We start from the raw sequence: 17,058 nt of genomic DNA on the forward strand, positions 1-17,058 counted from the left end.
TGGCAATGGCGGAGATAAACCTTGAGGTGGCCAAGAAGCAGTTGTCGACTCTCCACTTTCTAACTTCCAAACTACATGCATGAGTACCAATTTAATTTTGCTTTGGAATCACTATCCATATTGCGAAACATTTTCTTTTCTCTGAAATTGGGAGGACCTACTCATACCAAAGAGTGAAAGACAACTCTATTGATATACCAAGAATGGATAGAACAATAAATAGTTTTGTTATTTCTTTAGTTATATTCTTCGACAAAAAATTTTTGTTGAAGAATATAACTAAAGAAATAACAAAACTATTTTTAGCCAAGCCCTCAAAGGCTAGGCAACCAATCCTTAAAACAAGATAGATGTAAACAACAGGGGGCCTTTCCCAATAAGTACCGTATACGGCGTCGTCACTATTTTGAAGGCACCCACCCTGGTATAACCACTACCGATGTTCGTGGCGAAAGCAATGTCTAGTTGTTGTTTTGTTATGTATACATTACACTGATTACAGAGGAGAGGAGAAGAGAAGATTGTCTTCATGGCGACTGTGCTTCTCTCGCTCGTCGCGGCTGTGCTGCTCGCCCACCTACCTGCGCCATCGCTGGCCTGGGGCACGGAAGGCCATTACGCTACCTGTGCGCTTGCCCAGGTATAGCCTATTCTAAATTCTATTCAAGTCAAGATCACCCTCCCGCCAACGCCTGTTTTACGAAAAGCAGTTCATGAAGGATTTCAAGCGACCCCTTCAATTTTTGACCATCCTCTGAAGGAGGCCTGTCTAACCTGTCCAGAGTGCCCGAGGTCCCTTCTATTCCTGAGGAGATAGGAGGTTGATAGGGTAACAACCTGAAAAAGGAGAGTTTTTTCCCTAAGAAAGGGATAGATGTCCAAAAACTGTGGTTGCTATACCCAAGCTATGCATGGATTCTTAGTGTTTGTGAAGGCCTTTCTTCCATCCAAGCATGCATACACACCCTCACACGTTTTGATTTTTGATACATACATTACTATCAGACAGCTGAATTTTCCAAGTTTCACTAAATGTGGTTTTCAGAAGCTTTTTTCAAAAGAAACCCAGCAGGCAGTGCAAGCCTTACTCCCAGAGGACGCAGAGGGAAACCTTGCCAGCCTTTGCTCATGGCCTGATGCAATGCGCTTCAGATACAAGTGGAGCAGTGCACTGCATTTTATCGATACACCAGATTTTTCTTGCAACTACAACTATGATCGTAAGTGATGGTTAACTCCTCTACTTCCTCAAATGCCACAGATTCTTCTATTGTTTCTTTGGGATGGCAGTTTGTAAAACATCTCTAATGACAAAAAGATGGATATACATGGAAGGTTGTTACATTAACATCTTCTAAAGGCCATCTTGACCTATGAGACTAGAGAGTTACATCATGGTGAATTTGATTCAAGGTCTAGATAAAAAGAAAGAAAGAAACTAACTTAACAGAAACACTACTAGAGCTGTAAAAGGTGGGTGTCAAGAGCCTGAGAGGTATATATACAAAAAGTGGGTGTGTATCTCTGAGAAGAGGTACAAAATGGTAGATATTTGTATCAAAATCCGGAGATGGCTCGCATTGGTCATTGCATGATAGTGTCGACGTCCTCCATGGTGAGAGTCTGCACAAGGACGGGGCCTCTCCCATGTCTCGCCAATATAGATTTGATCCTTTGCTGCAACCTCTTGTCACGGAAATGGGCACCACGTGCCGATAGAAAAGATCAGACTGAACAACTTTAAGCACTTCAAATAACAACTGAAGTGAAAGAGATGCACGACACACAAGACAGTGAGTGGAGGAGTTACGCCCCAAGAGAGCACTAGCCCCAAATGTTGGCACCCCTTTCGATATTTCTTTAGATTGCTTGAACTCAGTACAACGCCGATACTCCATCCGCTGTACCTTCCTGTGGAAGCATGCCAGAGAATGAGCCCTTGGCTCATAGTTAAAGGCCCTTGGCCTCTCAAAAGGAGATACATAAAAAGCATCTGGTCCAAAAGTTGGCGCTGAAATTAGCCAGGAAAAATTACAAAAATCCGTACAGCTGCCACGTCAGCACTGTTAGCGTGAAAATTGGGACTGTCGCACAATCGTGCCACGGCATCAGTTCTCCACACAGTTATTTTGTGTGTGTATGTGGGTTTGCTTTATATTTAGGTCACTTGGTCCCCATTGGACGCGGTTCCATAAGTTGGTGGGAACTTCTTTTGCCTCTTCTTCTTCTTCTGCTGCTTCTTCTTCTTCTTAGGGTCTTGGCCCCTCGGCCGGGATGTGCAGGTTGGCTCCGTTCTTCAGTGGCTTGACGTGTCAACAATTTGTGACACCTCCTCCATCGATGGGACCATCCCCTCATCCTGGGCCTCCTGGATGTGCCTAGCTCTAATGCTGGATCACTCAGTATACCTCTGCTAGTGATGTGCCCTATATTCCACCTTTCTGGCTGGTCTCATCTTTGCTCAATCTCTGGATGGAAGAACATTGTGATCTATCTTTGGGTGTCTCTTGGAGTGTGAGCCTCTCTCTTTCTCAGTAACCCTGCCCGATATCGTTGAATTTCCAATAGAGAGAGGCAAAGACATCTCGGATCTTGGTATCTCATAACTCTAAGTAGGTCCAAAACCCTCTCTAAAGAGGCAATGAAAGTGGCCACGCATCTCATAGTATGATGTACAAGGGCATATATAGTGAAGCTCTATCTCTGGCTCTCTGTGACAGCTGGCACAACCTGGCCTCAATTGAATGCCTTGATATTGGCCAGTCTCAATCTCCAATTGATGTGATGATGTCCGAATTTGACAAAAACCACATCATAATCCGTGGGACGAGTGAATGTCCAGGTAGTAGGCCTAGATAAGAACTCATCTCATGTGAGCTGGAGTCATCTTCGTGCCAAGCTCTTGTATAGTCTGTATTCATGTCCTCTGGGTATCCAACTAAAAGATTTCTTGTCGTTTAAGTTTAATGATCTCCCTCCGTGTGAGAGAGAGAGAGGGGGTGCATCTAGAGAAAACTAAAAGAGGGGGAGCCTGTCCACCTGTCCATAGAGAAACCATGTAGCTCAAACCATACTACCATATGTGCATACCAACACGATGTATCTCTGTGTGCTGTCAAGTGGCGAGGGCCAGCTGAGCATAACGATCTTGTGGAAGCTTCCATAAGCTGTGTATGCTGCACTTTGGATTAAGCGTACCATTACTACACAAATTTTCTCAATACAAACATCAAACAGGCATGGGTTAGGCTACCTTTTTTTATGCAGTACGAACTTGGCAAATGTTGCTTACTTGCATAAGGAGCTAAAGTTATGGTTATGCACGAGGAGGATGATATGGATGCATATATAACGGGGATCAAAGATCTCAATGAGCAATTAATTGCTAGTGGTGAGATTATTACTGACAGCACTCATGTGCAGATAGTTCTTGATGCTTTGCCAAATTCTTATCAGACTTTTGCTTCCATCTCTAGGCTTGTGATAGAGCGTAAAGATGATTTGAAGTTTGATAATCTTGTCTTTGTATTGCTACAAGAGTCCCAATCTAGAAAATTAGGCTAAGCAACGTGCTTTTGAACAAGCATCTTTGGTTGCACTGCAAAAGAAAAATGCTGTTGTTGCCACTTCCAATGCTTCTATTGGTAGCAGGCTTGCCCCCATAGTTGTTGCTTTTTCAAACGTTTTGGATAGATCTACTACATACTCTTTGTAGCGAGTGGGATAGGGTTCCTCCACGGCAGTGGAGCGGTGTCGATACTCCTTTTTTGGGACATGGACGAGATTTTCAGTATTTTTCAGGTTGGACCATGGTCGCATCACATGGCACTATGCACCACCACAGTGGTTCATTTTACATTCTTCATACAGGCCACCTTGATGTATCATAGCCCCCACATTGTACCTGCCGTCTTGTACATCCTCCGGTCATAGGCTTTTGAGCATCCCCAAAGGTCTATCTTGTACACAAGATACCACCACTTTCGGGTGTAGAGAGAGAGAGAGAGAGAGAGAGAGAGAGAGAGAGAGAGAGAGAGAGAGAGAGAGAGAGAGAGAGAGAGAGAGAGAGAGGGTGTAAGGTGCAGCGGAAGTGAACGTTGAACTTTGCTCAAGATGAGTGCTCCGAACTGTGCTCAAGGGTTCCTTTTACTGTTAGAAGGGAGAGCCTTCCGTTCCTTTAGTGAGAGAGTGCAATGGACACAAACAAAGTGAATGGACACTGTGAATGGAAGTGCATGAGATTGAGAGATAAAGAGAGAAGAGAATATGACACCAGAGATGTTGTCAAACCCTCCTCCAAGGGCCCCACTCTCTATGGCAAGAGCGGTCTACTATTGATTGCACAAATCTCTACAATGCTTGGACTTGCCGATGATGTCGACGACGGCGAGACGGGCTGAAAACTGAAATCGCCAAGGGCTGAAATCTGCAAATCTTTATCTGCTGAATTTTGACTCTATGTCGGTGACGATGTCGATGGCGACGATGCGACGACGATGCGCTGAAAACGCAGATGCTAAAATCTGCATTTTCTGGGCTGAATCTGTAAACCTTGCGGAATCTGATTGTGCGGCGAGGATTTGCTGCGGGAAGGTGAGATTTGTGAGGTTCGGGGTTTATACTGCGGAGTCTGACTGCTGAAAACTGAAAACGCTGATGCTACTGCTGCTTCTATTGCGAAGATCTGCAAAAACGCTAGGCCTCTGGCTGATCCAAAAACGCTAGTCTGATTTGGGGTTCTGCGGTGGAAAATTGCTAACGCTAGGGCTGATCTGTTCCTTGCTGTCGTCAGGTTGATGCAGATGCAAAAACGCTGGCTGATCTGGGTTCTTGTCCAAAAACGCTAGCTTTGCTGCAATGATGCAAAAACGCTAGAGAACTTGGGGGTTCTGCTGAGAAGTTGCCTGTTGAGCGTGTGCTCCTGCTGCCTCTTCTGCCAGAAAGTGCTAGCACTAGGTTTGCTTATATACAAACTTAGCAAAATTGCCCTACCTACTTTCCAACAAAAGTCACTTAATAATAATAAGTGAAAAATGTCAAAAATAGGGAAAATAGGTCTATGCACTGTAAAAATGCTCCTGATGGGTTCTGATGAAAATCTGATGATCATGCTGTGTACAACCGGAGGATATGCATCTATTCTAAGTGTGTGGGCATGCACGGTCTGCGAACAGACTCACAAAAGTGCCAGATCACTTCCTATTCTAGACTGACTTGATTGAACTGAACCCTGATCATGCTGTAGCTTGTCCACGGACACATAGGGTTCGATGTGTCACGAGAGAGAGAGAGAGAGAGAGAGAGAGAGAGAGAGAGAGAGAGAGAGAGAGAGAGAGAGAGAGAGAGAGAGAGAGAGAGAGAGAGAGAGAGAGAGAGAGAAATGAAATGTAATATTGATGTCTTCAAAAGCCAAAATGACTTATGAGACCAAAAGGTTACATGTGGTGAATCCATAGTAACAGGGAATGGCCATTTTCAAGTCCTCGTTCCCCGTTCCCATCCCAATTTCCCGTTCCGAATCCTCGTTCCGTGTTTCAAACGTGACTATCTGAAATAGGGAATGGCATTTCATGCATGTTGTCGTTGCCTTTCCCCGTTCCTGGTAACTATGGGTGAATCTAATACCAGGTTTGGGTACAAAAAGTACAAAGAGCTGAAAAGAAAAGAAAATAGTGGGTAGGGGTGGGGTGAAAGCTGAAACAAGGGGAATACAAAGGGGTGAGCTGATACAATGGAGCTCTTTGACAGTCGAGGCATCATATACATATACATCAGTATCCAAAAGGCTATAGAGATTCAATGTCCTCCAAGGTAGGCTCTCTTTCGGGACGGCTCCTATGTTGCGCCAGTATGGTATGGATCTCCTGTTGCAGTCTTCGTCGATGTCGAGAGGGCCCCCTCATCTGTGGGCGACGGGATTGTCCTAACTCCATCGCCCGATCAAGCAGTATGCCTCTGGTGCCTCTGTTGCTGTTATGCTGTTGGGGCTCCTCTGTTTGTGATTGAAAGAAATCTATAATCTTCCGCTGTTGCTGGATCTCTCTCATTGTGCCTCTCTTCAAGAGGTCCTCTCTGTGTTTGCGAATCTCCAGTAAGTATAATCCGAGGCATCTCTGATCCTGGTATCTCACGACTCTAGAAAGTGGCCCAAAACCCTCTTTGAATAGACAGTGAAAACGGCCTCGTATCTCATAGTATACTGGGCAATGACATATGTAATGTAGCTCTGTCCATGGCTCTATCTGGCACACCTGACAAATCCTGGACTCAGCGGGTACTCCTCTAAATGTGCCTGTCTCGATCTCTAGTTGATGTGAGGATGTGCGTATTTGTGGGATAGATGTGTGGGATAGATGAGTGTCCATGTATCCTGGTCTGATCACAAAACCATCCTCCGTGAGTTGGAGAAGATGCTCTCTATAGAAAGTCATCTTCGTACCTACCTCATGTGTAGGTTGTATCCATGTCCTCTTCGTATCCAACTGAATCAAGTCCTGTCCGATGAGCTTAGTAATCTCTTCCCTAGTGAGGGAGATGGAGGGTGCATCCAGAGAGTACTGAAATGGGGGTGGCCGATCCATACTAAAGCCATGTAACTGAAACCAAGATGCCATCTCTGCATACCAACATGATCTATCTCCGTGCAATGCCGGCTGTTGGAAGATTCTAGTGCTAATCGTGCATATCGGTCTCTGGGGAGAGCCCAAGTGCTATGCATAAATGAAACTGATCGAGTGAGTGCCTCCACTACCAACGGAGGAGCAGCGAGCTCCGCCCTAACAATGTCATGTGGTACTGAGGCCTTGGCCCTAATCATCCGAGAAATCATAGAGACCAAGGGCTTCTCCATACATCTCCATCCATCAGTACTCCCAGCTCTGCTATGGTAATGAACTGAGGGGCCCCATATCTCCACTCCGTACAGCATGGCCGAAGTGACCAAAGTGTCAAAGAGCCAAAGCTTTGTCCGAGGTTCTTGGAATTGAACCTGTGAACATATCCTCTCAAGTCTCCCCAATGCTGCATAGGCTCTGGTCAATCACGTATCTGCTGCATGCCTAAGGGAAAATATTGGACCACTAAAAACCGCCCCAAGATAAGTGTATGTATCTGCATACTCCACAGTCTCTCGACCATATGTAAAAGTGGGGGCAGACCTCCTTACCCATTGCGCCGTGGTGTTAAACACCATTACCTTGGTCTTACCAAGGTTCACAGACAATCCACTGTCCCGTGCAAATCTATGCAATGAATCCAAATGACGCTGCATCCCCTCTGGAGAATCAGAGGTCAACACAATATCATCAGCATATAATAGCAACGGAATCCATGTCCCTGCAAGCTGGGCACCTCTATCACCCTCTGTATGTACATAATCTGAAAACTCATCTACATATATTCAAAGAGAGTCGGAGATAGGGGACAACGCTGCTTCACTCCAATGGTGGAGTGAACCATGTCGGACATGCCCTGAGTAGTGCGTACCTATCCTACCATTGTCTTGTATAAAGTTAAGATACCCCAGATCAGCTTTGTGGGCACCCCCATGTCCTGCGATTTGCGCATGAGTCTGGCTCGTGGCAGTGTATCAAAGGCTTTGCGGAAATCCACAAAGCTACAATACATCCTCCTGCCATGGTGTCTACCCTCCTGAATAATGGCTCTGAGTGTCAAAATCTGGTCAAGAGTGAGAGAGAGAGAGAGAGAGAGAGAGAGAGAGAGAGAGAGAGAGAGAGAGAGAGAGATTTTATTATCGTCCTCGGAGGTCAAATATGACCTATGGGACCAAAGTTACATGTGATGTAGTATGTGTATGGCTGATGAGTGACTCTCGATGCTCCAAAATTGTAGTGATGAGAGTCGCAATGGAGAGCCCACACTTTGGCTGGGAGAGGAAAGGTGTAGGTCTAAGTTATGGCTGAAAATGTGAGAGAAGCAAGTTCGGATGTGACCAAAAGCTGAGCACTCTAGTAGTGTGTGGTACTTAGACTCTCGAACTTGCAGTGAGCATAACGTGCACAATCGATTTGACTCTTCTCCATTGCCCCAACACCCTATCTCGCATCGAAGGAAATGGGAGCTAAGCTGAATCGTTGCAATAGTGCGTATCGCGGACAAGGGAATAGGCTCAAGCATGTAAGTGTGAGTACGGTTTCCTCTCTCAGCGAAGAACATGGTTTTGTAGTTGGGGGCAATATAGGTGGTGTAATGTATGAAACGTGACCCACCGGATTTCTCCCAAGCCGTAATACATTGGCGTTGTAGAAAAGCTTCATTCACTCGAGAGTCAATTGAAGCATCATGTAGCAAGTGTAATGCATCCCATCTCCCAAACCACTTCTTTATGTCTTGCATCCATCCCGTGCTCAAGATCTTGCTTTTATGCGTCTTTTGAACTTTTTTGCTTGCTTCCCATGCAATTGTAGGAAGTCGATGTGAGGGGTTTTGACGTATCTTTATCATGTACTCCACAACCCTTTCCATGCCCATAACCTCAATTGGAAGATATCCCGACTCAAGAAGTAGGAGCATATATGGTGTTTGTGTCTTAACTTGGAGAAAGTTTGTAAGAAAACGCTTTTGGACATTCTCAAACTCTTTCCAAGTAGACTTTGAGATGCTCCCGCCCCACACTTCAACTCCATAAAGAAGAACCGGCGTCACCAATGCATCAAAAAAATACTTCTTGAGAACCCAACACTTGATGTTTCCCGCATTACACATGTTCTCAAATGCATAATATGCTCTCTTTCCCGCTTCCAAACGACGCATAGCACATTCATGCCACTTGTGATTGGATGGAACCTCAAGGCCAAGGTACTTAAAGCTCTCAACAACTTCAAGTGTCTCATTGTTGTACACAATGCATGGCTTCTCCTTATGGTTGGTTTTCACAAGCATAACCTTTGTTTTGGATTCATTTACAATCAGCCCACTATGCAAGCAAAAGTTCTCAAGGACAACCATAAGCTTTTGTGCATCTTCTAAAGTGTCTGCTAGAAGCACTACATCATCCGCATACAACAAAAGCATGATTACCTCATTGCAAATAGTGACCTCTTCAATGCCTTCTTCTTGCATAAAGTCAAGTACCATTTGTTCCAATTGATCGATGCATAGACCAAAGAGAGTTGGTGACAATGGACATCCTTGTTTAACCCCAATAGTGCTTACAAATTTTTTTGAAATTTCTCTTCCCATGCGCAATTGACAAATCACCTTCTCATAGATTCGAGAAACCGCAAGCATAAACTCACTTGGCACTTGGAGTTCTTCCATCCTTCTCCACAAATTGTTACGTGGAATCATATCAAAGGCTTTCTTAAAGTCCACAAAACAACAATACAATCGCTTGCCTTTCAACCGACTTTCCTTCATGAGAACACGAAGAGTGACAAGATGATCAATGGTGCTATGGCATCGACGAAAACCCGCTTGTCCCTTTGCACGCTTGTCATTCTCTTCAGCCCAATCACTCAATTTCATCTCCATTATGCACCCAAACAACTTTGCCATAAGAGACCCAATCATTATAGTCCGGTAGTTGCTTACATTCTTTACATCCCCTCCTTTATGCAAAGGCTTAACCCAATTAGTACTCCAATCATAAGGCATACCATGTTGAAGTGCAAGGTTGAACATATCACACATCCACTCATGGGTAAAATCTCCCGTTCATTTGATCATCTCCGGCTTGATACCTTGAAGATCTCCCGCTTTGCGAGTGGCCAACTTTTCAAGCCCACCGCATACATCCTCAATAGTAAAAAAAGAGGGCATACATGGGAGTGAACCATAAAATGGCATTTTTTTCAGCATTTGCTTGCTCATATAATTGCCTACAATGTGTGTACATATCCACTAGACTCAAGTTACCAAAATTATCAACCCGCTTGCCCCTCAAGTTTCTCCAAAATCTTCCACATGCATGTGCCTTTTCTTGGACTTGAAATTCTTGTTGCTTTACTTCCCATCTTCTTCTCTTCTTTTGAATCAATGCCTTGTATGTATGCAAATGACTTTGATAGTTGTCTTTGTCCATAGTTGCATCAAGCTTTATCAAGGACTTTCGAGCATCTTGACATTCTTTATCAAACCACCTTTTGCGTGATCTATCTTTGTTGATACCTTGGAGATGCTTTATGGCAAAGCATTCTTCCGCACAAGAACAAATAGCTTTCTTGAAAGCTTCCCATTTAGTTTCCAATGGTGCATCACATTAAAGCTTTGTCATCCATAGTTTTTTCTCAACCATTTTAATGTACATTGGTGCCCGTTTGAAATCCATACATAGTGATAACTTCTCTTTCCTTTGGCTGAGATTATCATGCTTAGTTGCTTCTCCACATGAAAGGTCAATACATAAGGTGTGATGGTCGGATTCCGGGGTCCATTGACCAAACATAAAACTCTTTATGCGATACATGATGGCTTCAGAGAGTAGCATATAGTCAATCACACTATCCCCATTATGTCTCCTACATGTAAATCCATTGGTTCCACTCCACAAAGATACACCATTGGCAATGAGCATACCTGTGCTATTACACATGTGTAAAAGTAACTTTCCATAGTGATCGGGCTCTTTCTCATCCATTGAAGTACGATTATACAAGTGAACTTCCTCCAACTCCCTTGAAATGTATGGCATATCAAATTGTTGAGTATCATGTTGCAATGTTTTTGTGCGAGCATTCATATCCCCAAATACAATAACATCACCTTCACCTTTGAAATAAGCAATGTCCTCTTCCAAATCAGAAAATGGTTGATCTCTATCCATGCAAGCATAAAAGGGAGAATCATGATGAGGAATGTAGCAACCGGTTACAAAAATGGGTGCTCTTTTTGGTGTCATAATTTTCAGCCATACATAACGTTTGTACTTGTCATCTTTCACAATTGATACAAAATCTTCCAATCCTTTCTTAACCATACATGCTACCCCTCCTTGTCCTCTTCGTTGCTTGAGATTCTTTGACCACATCAATGAATGTACATTGTAATCCTCTAAGCCGTTAATCCTTTGTGTATCATGCTCCCAAGTTTCAACAAGAAGTACAACATCGGCTTTGCTTGTTAGTTCATCAATGCCAACCCCCGCATTCCATGGGTATCCATTACAATTCCAAAAGCATATTTTCAATTGTAACTCGGTTTCATAGGTCACGCATCCCTATTTGCTTGAGAGACTTGCCTCCTCCTTGGGCACATTTTCTTCATGAGAGATCTCCTTGTTTTTATTATTCTTTTCCTCATATGCCTTGCGACGCATATTTTGTTGCTTAATAGTGCGATCTTCACATACAAAACATTTTGTATCCCTTGTATAGATCCAACTATTATCAAGGATAATCTTTCGCTTGGTCTCATCCGGCATGGTGCATACAATTGGCCGTTCTCCCGAGCGAGGAGCTCCTTGCTTCCCCACTCTATGTGCTCCATAGACCATAACTCCGGACATGCCAAAGTGGGTTTTGAAGAAATCTTCAATAACAATGGCAAGAGAAGGAGGTGTCTCTAACTTTTCTTCGGGAATTCCACGAATAACAATGTTCTTGGAACGTCGCTCCCGTTCCTTCAACTCCTCCACATCCACATTCTCAACATTCTTTGTTTGAACCATAGCTTGCATGAGTGAGGAATTAGAAACCACATTGCTACCACATACATCAGCCCAAGACTTGTTTGTGCATACATTTTTCATGTCACATACATCCCGGCTCATAGTGTCAAATTTCTCCTCTTTCAATACATGGTCATGCTCTACTTTGCTCATCCGCTCCTTCAAAGCATTTAAGTCCACAAGAGAGCGCTTACATTCCTTGACTTCCTCTTCAAGTTGCATCAAACGTGTTGTTTGCATCTCAAGTGTCCTCTTGAGATTCTCATTCTCAACCACAAGTACCCTTAGTGTGCCATTCTCCATTGCAAGTGCTCGTAAGTCTTCGCCTTGTTTGTTTACGATCTCTTGCAATGATACCAAGTACGCCATGATCATGGTTTTCGATGTCGTTGGTTGGGTGGTTGTGTTGCTATCTCCACACTTAGGAGATTTTGGATCATTTTCCACAATGGTTGTGGACCTTGTTGAAGAAGAAGAACCCTTGCGAGTGCCGGAAGACATTGTATGTAAAATAGGAGATGAGAATCAATTTTGTTGACCCTGTTCACTTCGGAAATGCTGCTACAGAAATGCCTTCCATAACTCTGAAAATTTCTGTCTTTACATCAATGCGTAGAGGACTTCGTGCTCTTCGATTGAGGCTATAGATCACCCAAATCGGAGTTCGGATGAAGAAGTTATGATCAAAAGAGTGGACTGCTGTCTACTAGGTCAAAAAAACGGCTGCGTGTTTTGAGAGAGAGAGAGAGAGAGATGAAATGTTATATTAACGTCTTCAAGAGGCCAAAATGACCTATGAGGCCAAAAAGTAACAATTGGTGAATCTGATACCATGTCTGAGTACGGAAATTACAAAGTTACAAAGAACTAACACTTTGACACTAAAACACTTTTGGGGGGGAGGGGGGGGTTGTGGTTCAGATGAAATCTCTCATCGGTCGCTGTCGGATCTCATCGACCTCCTTCATGGTCAGTACTCTGGTTGGGCGTCTTGCATGTCGAGCTAGAGAGAGAGAGAGAGAGAGAGAGAGAGAGAGAGAGAGAGAGAGAGATGAAATGTTATATTAACGTGTTCAAAAGGCCAGAATGACTTATGAGACCAAACTGATACAAAAGTGGTGAATCTGTTACAATGTCTGGGTACCTTAGTACTAAAGTACTAAGTGTGAAAGTAAATGTGAAAAAACTAAATACAAAGTATTAAATAAACTTCTTTGGAGCATTCTGGGTGTCTGGCTAGAATGCTTCTAATCCTTTGTTGTAGTCTCCTCCGGTGAAGTGTGCTTTTGCATCTTGGTCGTGGTCGTCTCGATTTCCTAAGCTCAATCGCTCTGTCAATTAGGGTGCCTTTGGTATGAATGTGGGTACTCCTTTGTGTTGGCTGCTGGCCTCTTGCTTCCCCTTCCACTCCTGCTTCTCTCGATCCGAAGAAGTCTGTGATCTGCCTCTGAGGCCGTAGTGCTCTTTGTCTTCTCATTAGAGAGAGAGAGAGAGAGAGAGAGAGAGAGAGAGAGGTTTTCTAATTAGCTTGTCACATTTGTGCAGGTGATTGCCATGATTCACAAGGCATCAAAGGAAGATGTGCTGCGGGTGCCATCAACAACTATACATCTCAGTTGACTACATTTTTTTCTGATTCACAGCACTGTAATTTATCTGGCGTATCTATATACCTTTGATGCAGAGTGTGTGTGTGTGTGTGAGCAAGAGATAGAGAGAGAGATCTCATATTTTTTTGTAATGATTTATATCCAGACAACTTGACTGAAGCGCTATTATTTTTGGCTCACATTGTTGGAGACATTCACCAGGTTGAGATGTTGCTTAGGAAAGTGGCATTTGTGTGTTGAAGTTTTTATTGATCAGCGTGTCTCTGATCTGCAAATCAGTGTATTGACTGATTGGAGACTAATATGGCCAACTCTTTTGACCTCCTATTTGTTTCTCCTCTTGTATCAGCCTCTTCATGTAGGCTTCACTTCAGATCTTGGTGGAAATACCATCAAAGTTCACTGGTATTGTCGTATATTCAACCTCCATCATGTAAGATTCTACAACATGGCATCAGTACCTTGTCTGACATTGTCAAGAAGGTTATTAATATATGCTGTGATGTCTTTCACTCCGATGAATGCCAGATTTGGGATGATGAAATCATTTCAACAGCCAATAAACGGTTTTATGACGATTCCATCACTAGTTTGGTAGATGATATTGGCAAGAATATCACAGTAAGCCAAATATTCTGTCATTCTTAAGATTTGAAATTATCTGGTTTTGGTAACGATATGGTCATTGAAATAACTCAGCTTTTTTTTTTTTCCGATCGCTAGGCAGGCCATTGGAATGATGAAATAGTCAAATGGGCAAATTGTACAAATGGTGATCTTGCTTGCCCAGATACGTAAGTTTATGTTTTAATCAGCCTCGGTCAGTGATGATAGATGAATACTTTATCATTGATGTGGATGCTGTTTTTTATGTTGATTCACTGAGCTCTTGCAGTTCCTTTGTTGATCCATTGTTTATAATTACGTGAGATGGTGATGCCTTTGGGATGTTATTTTTTGTTATAGTTGAATGAAATCTTGCACCTTTTTTATCGAAGCAAGTATGTCAATCTTTGACATACTAGAAGTAATGAAATACATGCCCTTTTTTGGTTACAGATAACCTCTGTAGTGTACAAATTCCATTTTTTTGGTTCCACAAGCAATTCCATCCATTTTCTAAGAGTGGGGACCCTCTCTTTGTTACTCAGTGACCTTAGCAGTGATGTCATCTTGCATGTGATTTGGGCTGTTTAAGCCCCTCTCTTTGTACCTTTTTAGCAATCATGATAAGGTGCTTGTTGAGATTCCAGTAATAAGGTGTGACTGTTTTTTAGCATTAGCTATTAAACGGTGAAGAATCTCTCATCCATTGCTAGAGAAGAGTATTCCTATCAAGGCTTTTTTTGAATATGGATCTTATTAACTATCCCTTTGGTTCATTATCTTGGTAGAGTCCTACCTAAAAGCTATATAGCTTCATAGGCTTACACCCAGCTCGTTTCTCATGAGAGCCATAGCTTCGAAGCCTTAAGCCCTTTGGCCTACACACTTCAGCTCCATATTGAGCCTCAAGCTTGGCCGTCCCTGACTACCTTATCATTGGCGCTCTTATCATCCTCTTGAGAATTGTTATTCATTTCATATCTGTTTGAGTCTACTTCAAGGATGGAATGTTTGAGTCTACTTCAAGGATGCATTGAGTTACATCTAGTGTACAAATTTTGTTACTAGCATTTTTTATGATCTTAGCTTTGTTGGACATGCACTATTCCTTGTAAGGCAGAAGATTCTTCTATGAGCATGTGCTTGGTCTTGCCCTTGCACTTGGGCTTGTTCTTCTTGCTAACAATCAAGCGCTTCACCTTGTCCTTATTGTTGACTTTGACGTTGCTTTTGAGTGGAAGCATGGTCTTGCTACCACTATCGAGAAGCAATTTTTGCTTGACCTTTCTTTTCCTGTTGGTGAGCATTTGGTTGCACAAGAATTTGACCTTGTTGTTGCTGATGTTGGATATGAAGCTTTGCCTTGTCGTTGCTTTTGATTAGCAGGAACCTTGCCTTGCCATTGTACTTGTTACTGCTGATGAGTGTGTCCGACCTTGCCCTTATTGTTGACAAGCATTCGTAAGGCTTGGCCCTTGCTCTTGAACATGCACTTCACTTGGCCCTTGCTGCTCAAGAGTAGCCTATGCCTTTGCATCAGATTAGTATGCACCTGGTCTTGCCCTTGTGGCACGTGTTGATGAATATGCGATTGCCCCTACTGTGCTTGCCTATGCAATCGATCTTGGTGCATATGCTCTTGAGATTTCCCCTATTGTGATTGCTTATGCATTGGATCTGGCACACCTCATGCATCTACTCTTTGCTTATGTTTACCAATGCTTGAAAGGTTATAGCATTGTGGGGTGGACATGCACGCTGAGTACGATGGATTGATTCCGTGCTGGTCACAACAAACTTGGTAGCCAATACAGCTAAGCAAGAACTTGTCACTTTTTTTTTGCTGGTTGCATGTAATTGGAGGCAAGGCTAGTGTTTTATCATTTGTTTACTTTAGCTTTGTTTCAAAATCTTTTTTGCTTCTAGGAAATAGAGATGCATGTGTGTAGTGGATGATTGTTACCGTCCTCTCTCTTCTCTCACTCCCTCTCTCTTCCTTTGCCTGTTTCACCTAAACCTCTTTAAGTTGATGAGGGCAGGCCTTGTGATTTCATCACTTGTTTCACTTTGGTTAACTCTGTGATTTTGTTATCTGGAGACTGGACTGGTTGCCAATCATGACTTAGCACGATTTTGCTTTCTACTTTTGCTCTGCTCCCAGGTATGCGGCAGAAAGCATCAGTTTGGCATGCAAATGGGCTTACAGAAATGCAACCCCTGGAGCATACCTAGCAGGTGCTTGCACGTGTAGAGGTTATCTAGGAGCTTTTACAATAACCCATGCTTCATATGATTGCAGATGGTTCATGTGTGTGTTTGTGATTGGCAGATGATTACTTCCTGACGAGGATGCCCATTGTCGAGATGCGCTTGGCGCAGGGCGGTGTGAGGCTTGCAGCTATTTTGAACAGAATTTTTGGGCAAGGCCAAGTTCAAACCTTCTGATCCTTGTCCTCGGTTCACACCTCATTGTTATATAACCGCAGAAAGCTGACCGTGAAGCTTGATTCGTAAATACTACATTTGGCCTTGGAACCCCTCATTTTGTACATAAATTTTAGTCAAGGCTTTTATGTATATTTCATCATTGTTTGTCATACAGACCAACTAATTTACTATTATTGTTTAAAGTACGGTATATGTGTAATAGCTTGTATTTCCATAACAACGCCCTTCAATTTGTATAGTCGCAAGTGGGACGATCTCAAATCTTCTTGAAAATGGAAGCAACAATACATCTATTTGCCCAATGTTGGGGAAAAGTCCTTTTCCTAACAACATACATTTCCTTTTTATGACTGTTCCAAAAGGTAGTTGCTGAAATATTGAGCTGATTGTAGATTTTTTATAACACATTTTCTCAACAGTCATTTTTGGATCTTGAAGTGGCACGATTGTAAGCTGAGACACTTTCGTGAGCACTCTATCTGCCAAAAAGCTTTCGCTTGCACTCCTCGACTTCATAGGGTTTCTTAATCCATTAGAATACAAGGAGCACCATTGGTTGTGAAATTTTCTTTGCATGTAGGTACGAGTCCAACATACAGCAATGCATGTTGGGAGGTTTTGTCAGCGTTCTTGTGTATCCCTTTACATAGTATTTCAAAAACCTAGCGTCTTTTTGACTAATGAAAGTGAATAGGTTGAATTATAAACTTCGAACTGCATTGGATGTGCCCAGGTGTGTCCATTTTCTTGGCCTTGATGTTTAAGGGT

The 17,058-nt window shown here is 43.0% G+C and overlaps 1 protein-coding gene across 1 annotated transcript; it reads left to right on the forward strand.

Moving 5' to 3' along the window:
- Positions 1-427: 427 nt before the first annotated feature.
- Positions 428-16,635, forward strand: LOC147430500 (endonuclease 4-like). Its single transcript, XM_086493121.1, has 9 exons — positions 428-640; positions 1,046-1,220; positions 13,172-13,273; positions 13,382-13,437; positions 13,586-13,669; positions 13,765-13,857; positions 13,960-14,030; positions 16,004-16,077; positions 16,172-16,635. The coding sequence occupies exons 1-9, from the start codon at positions 530-532 to the stop codon at positions 16,285-16,287; spliced, it is 882 nt and encodes a 293-aa protein (XP_086349247.1). The 5' UTR covers positions 428-529; the 3' UTR covers positions 16,288-16,635.
- Positions 16,636-17,058: the final 423 nt, after the last annotated feature.

This window comes from Adiantum capillus-veneris, chromosome 21, assembly GCF_014529385.1.
Source record: "Adiantum capillus-veneris isolate H3 chromosome 21, ASM1452938v2, whole genome shotgun sequence".
NCBI lineage: Eukaryota > Viridiplantae > Streptophyta > Polypodiopsida > Polypodiales > Pteridaceae > Adiantum > Adiantum capillus-veneris.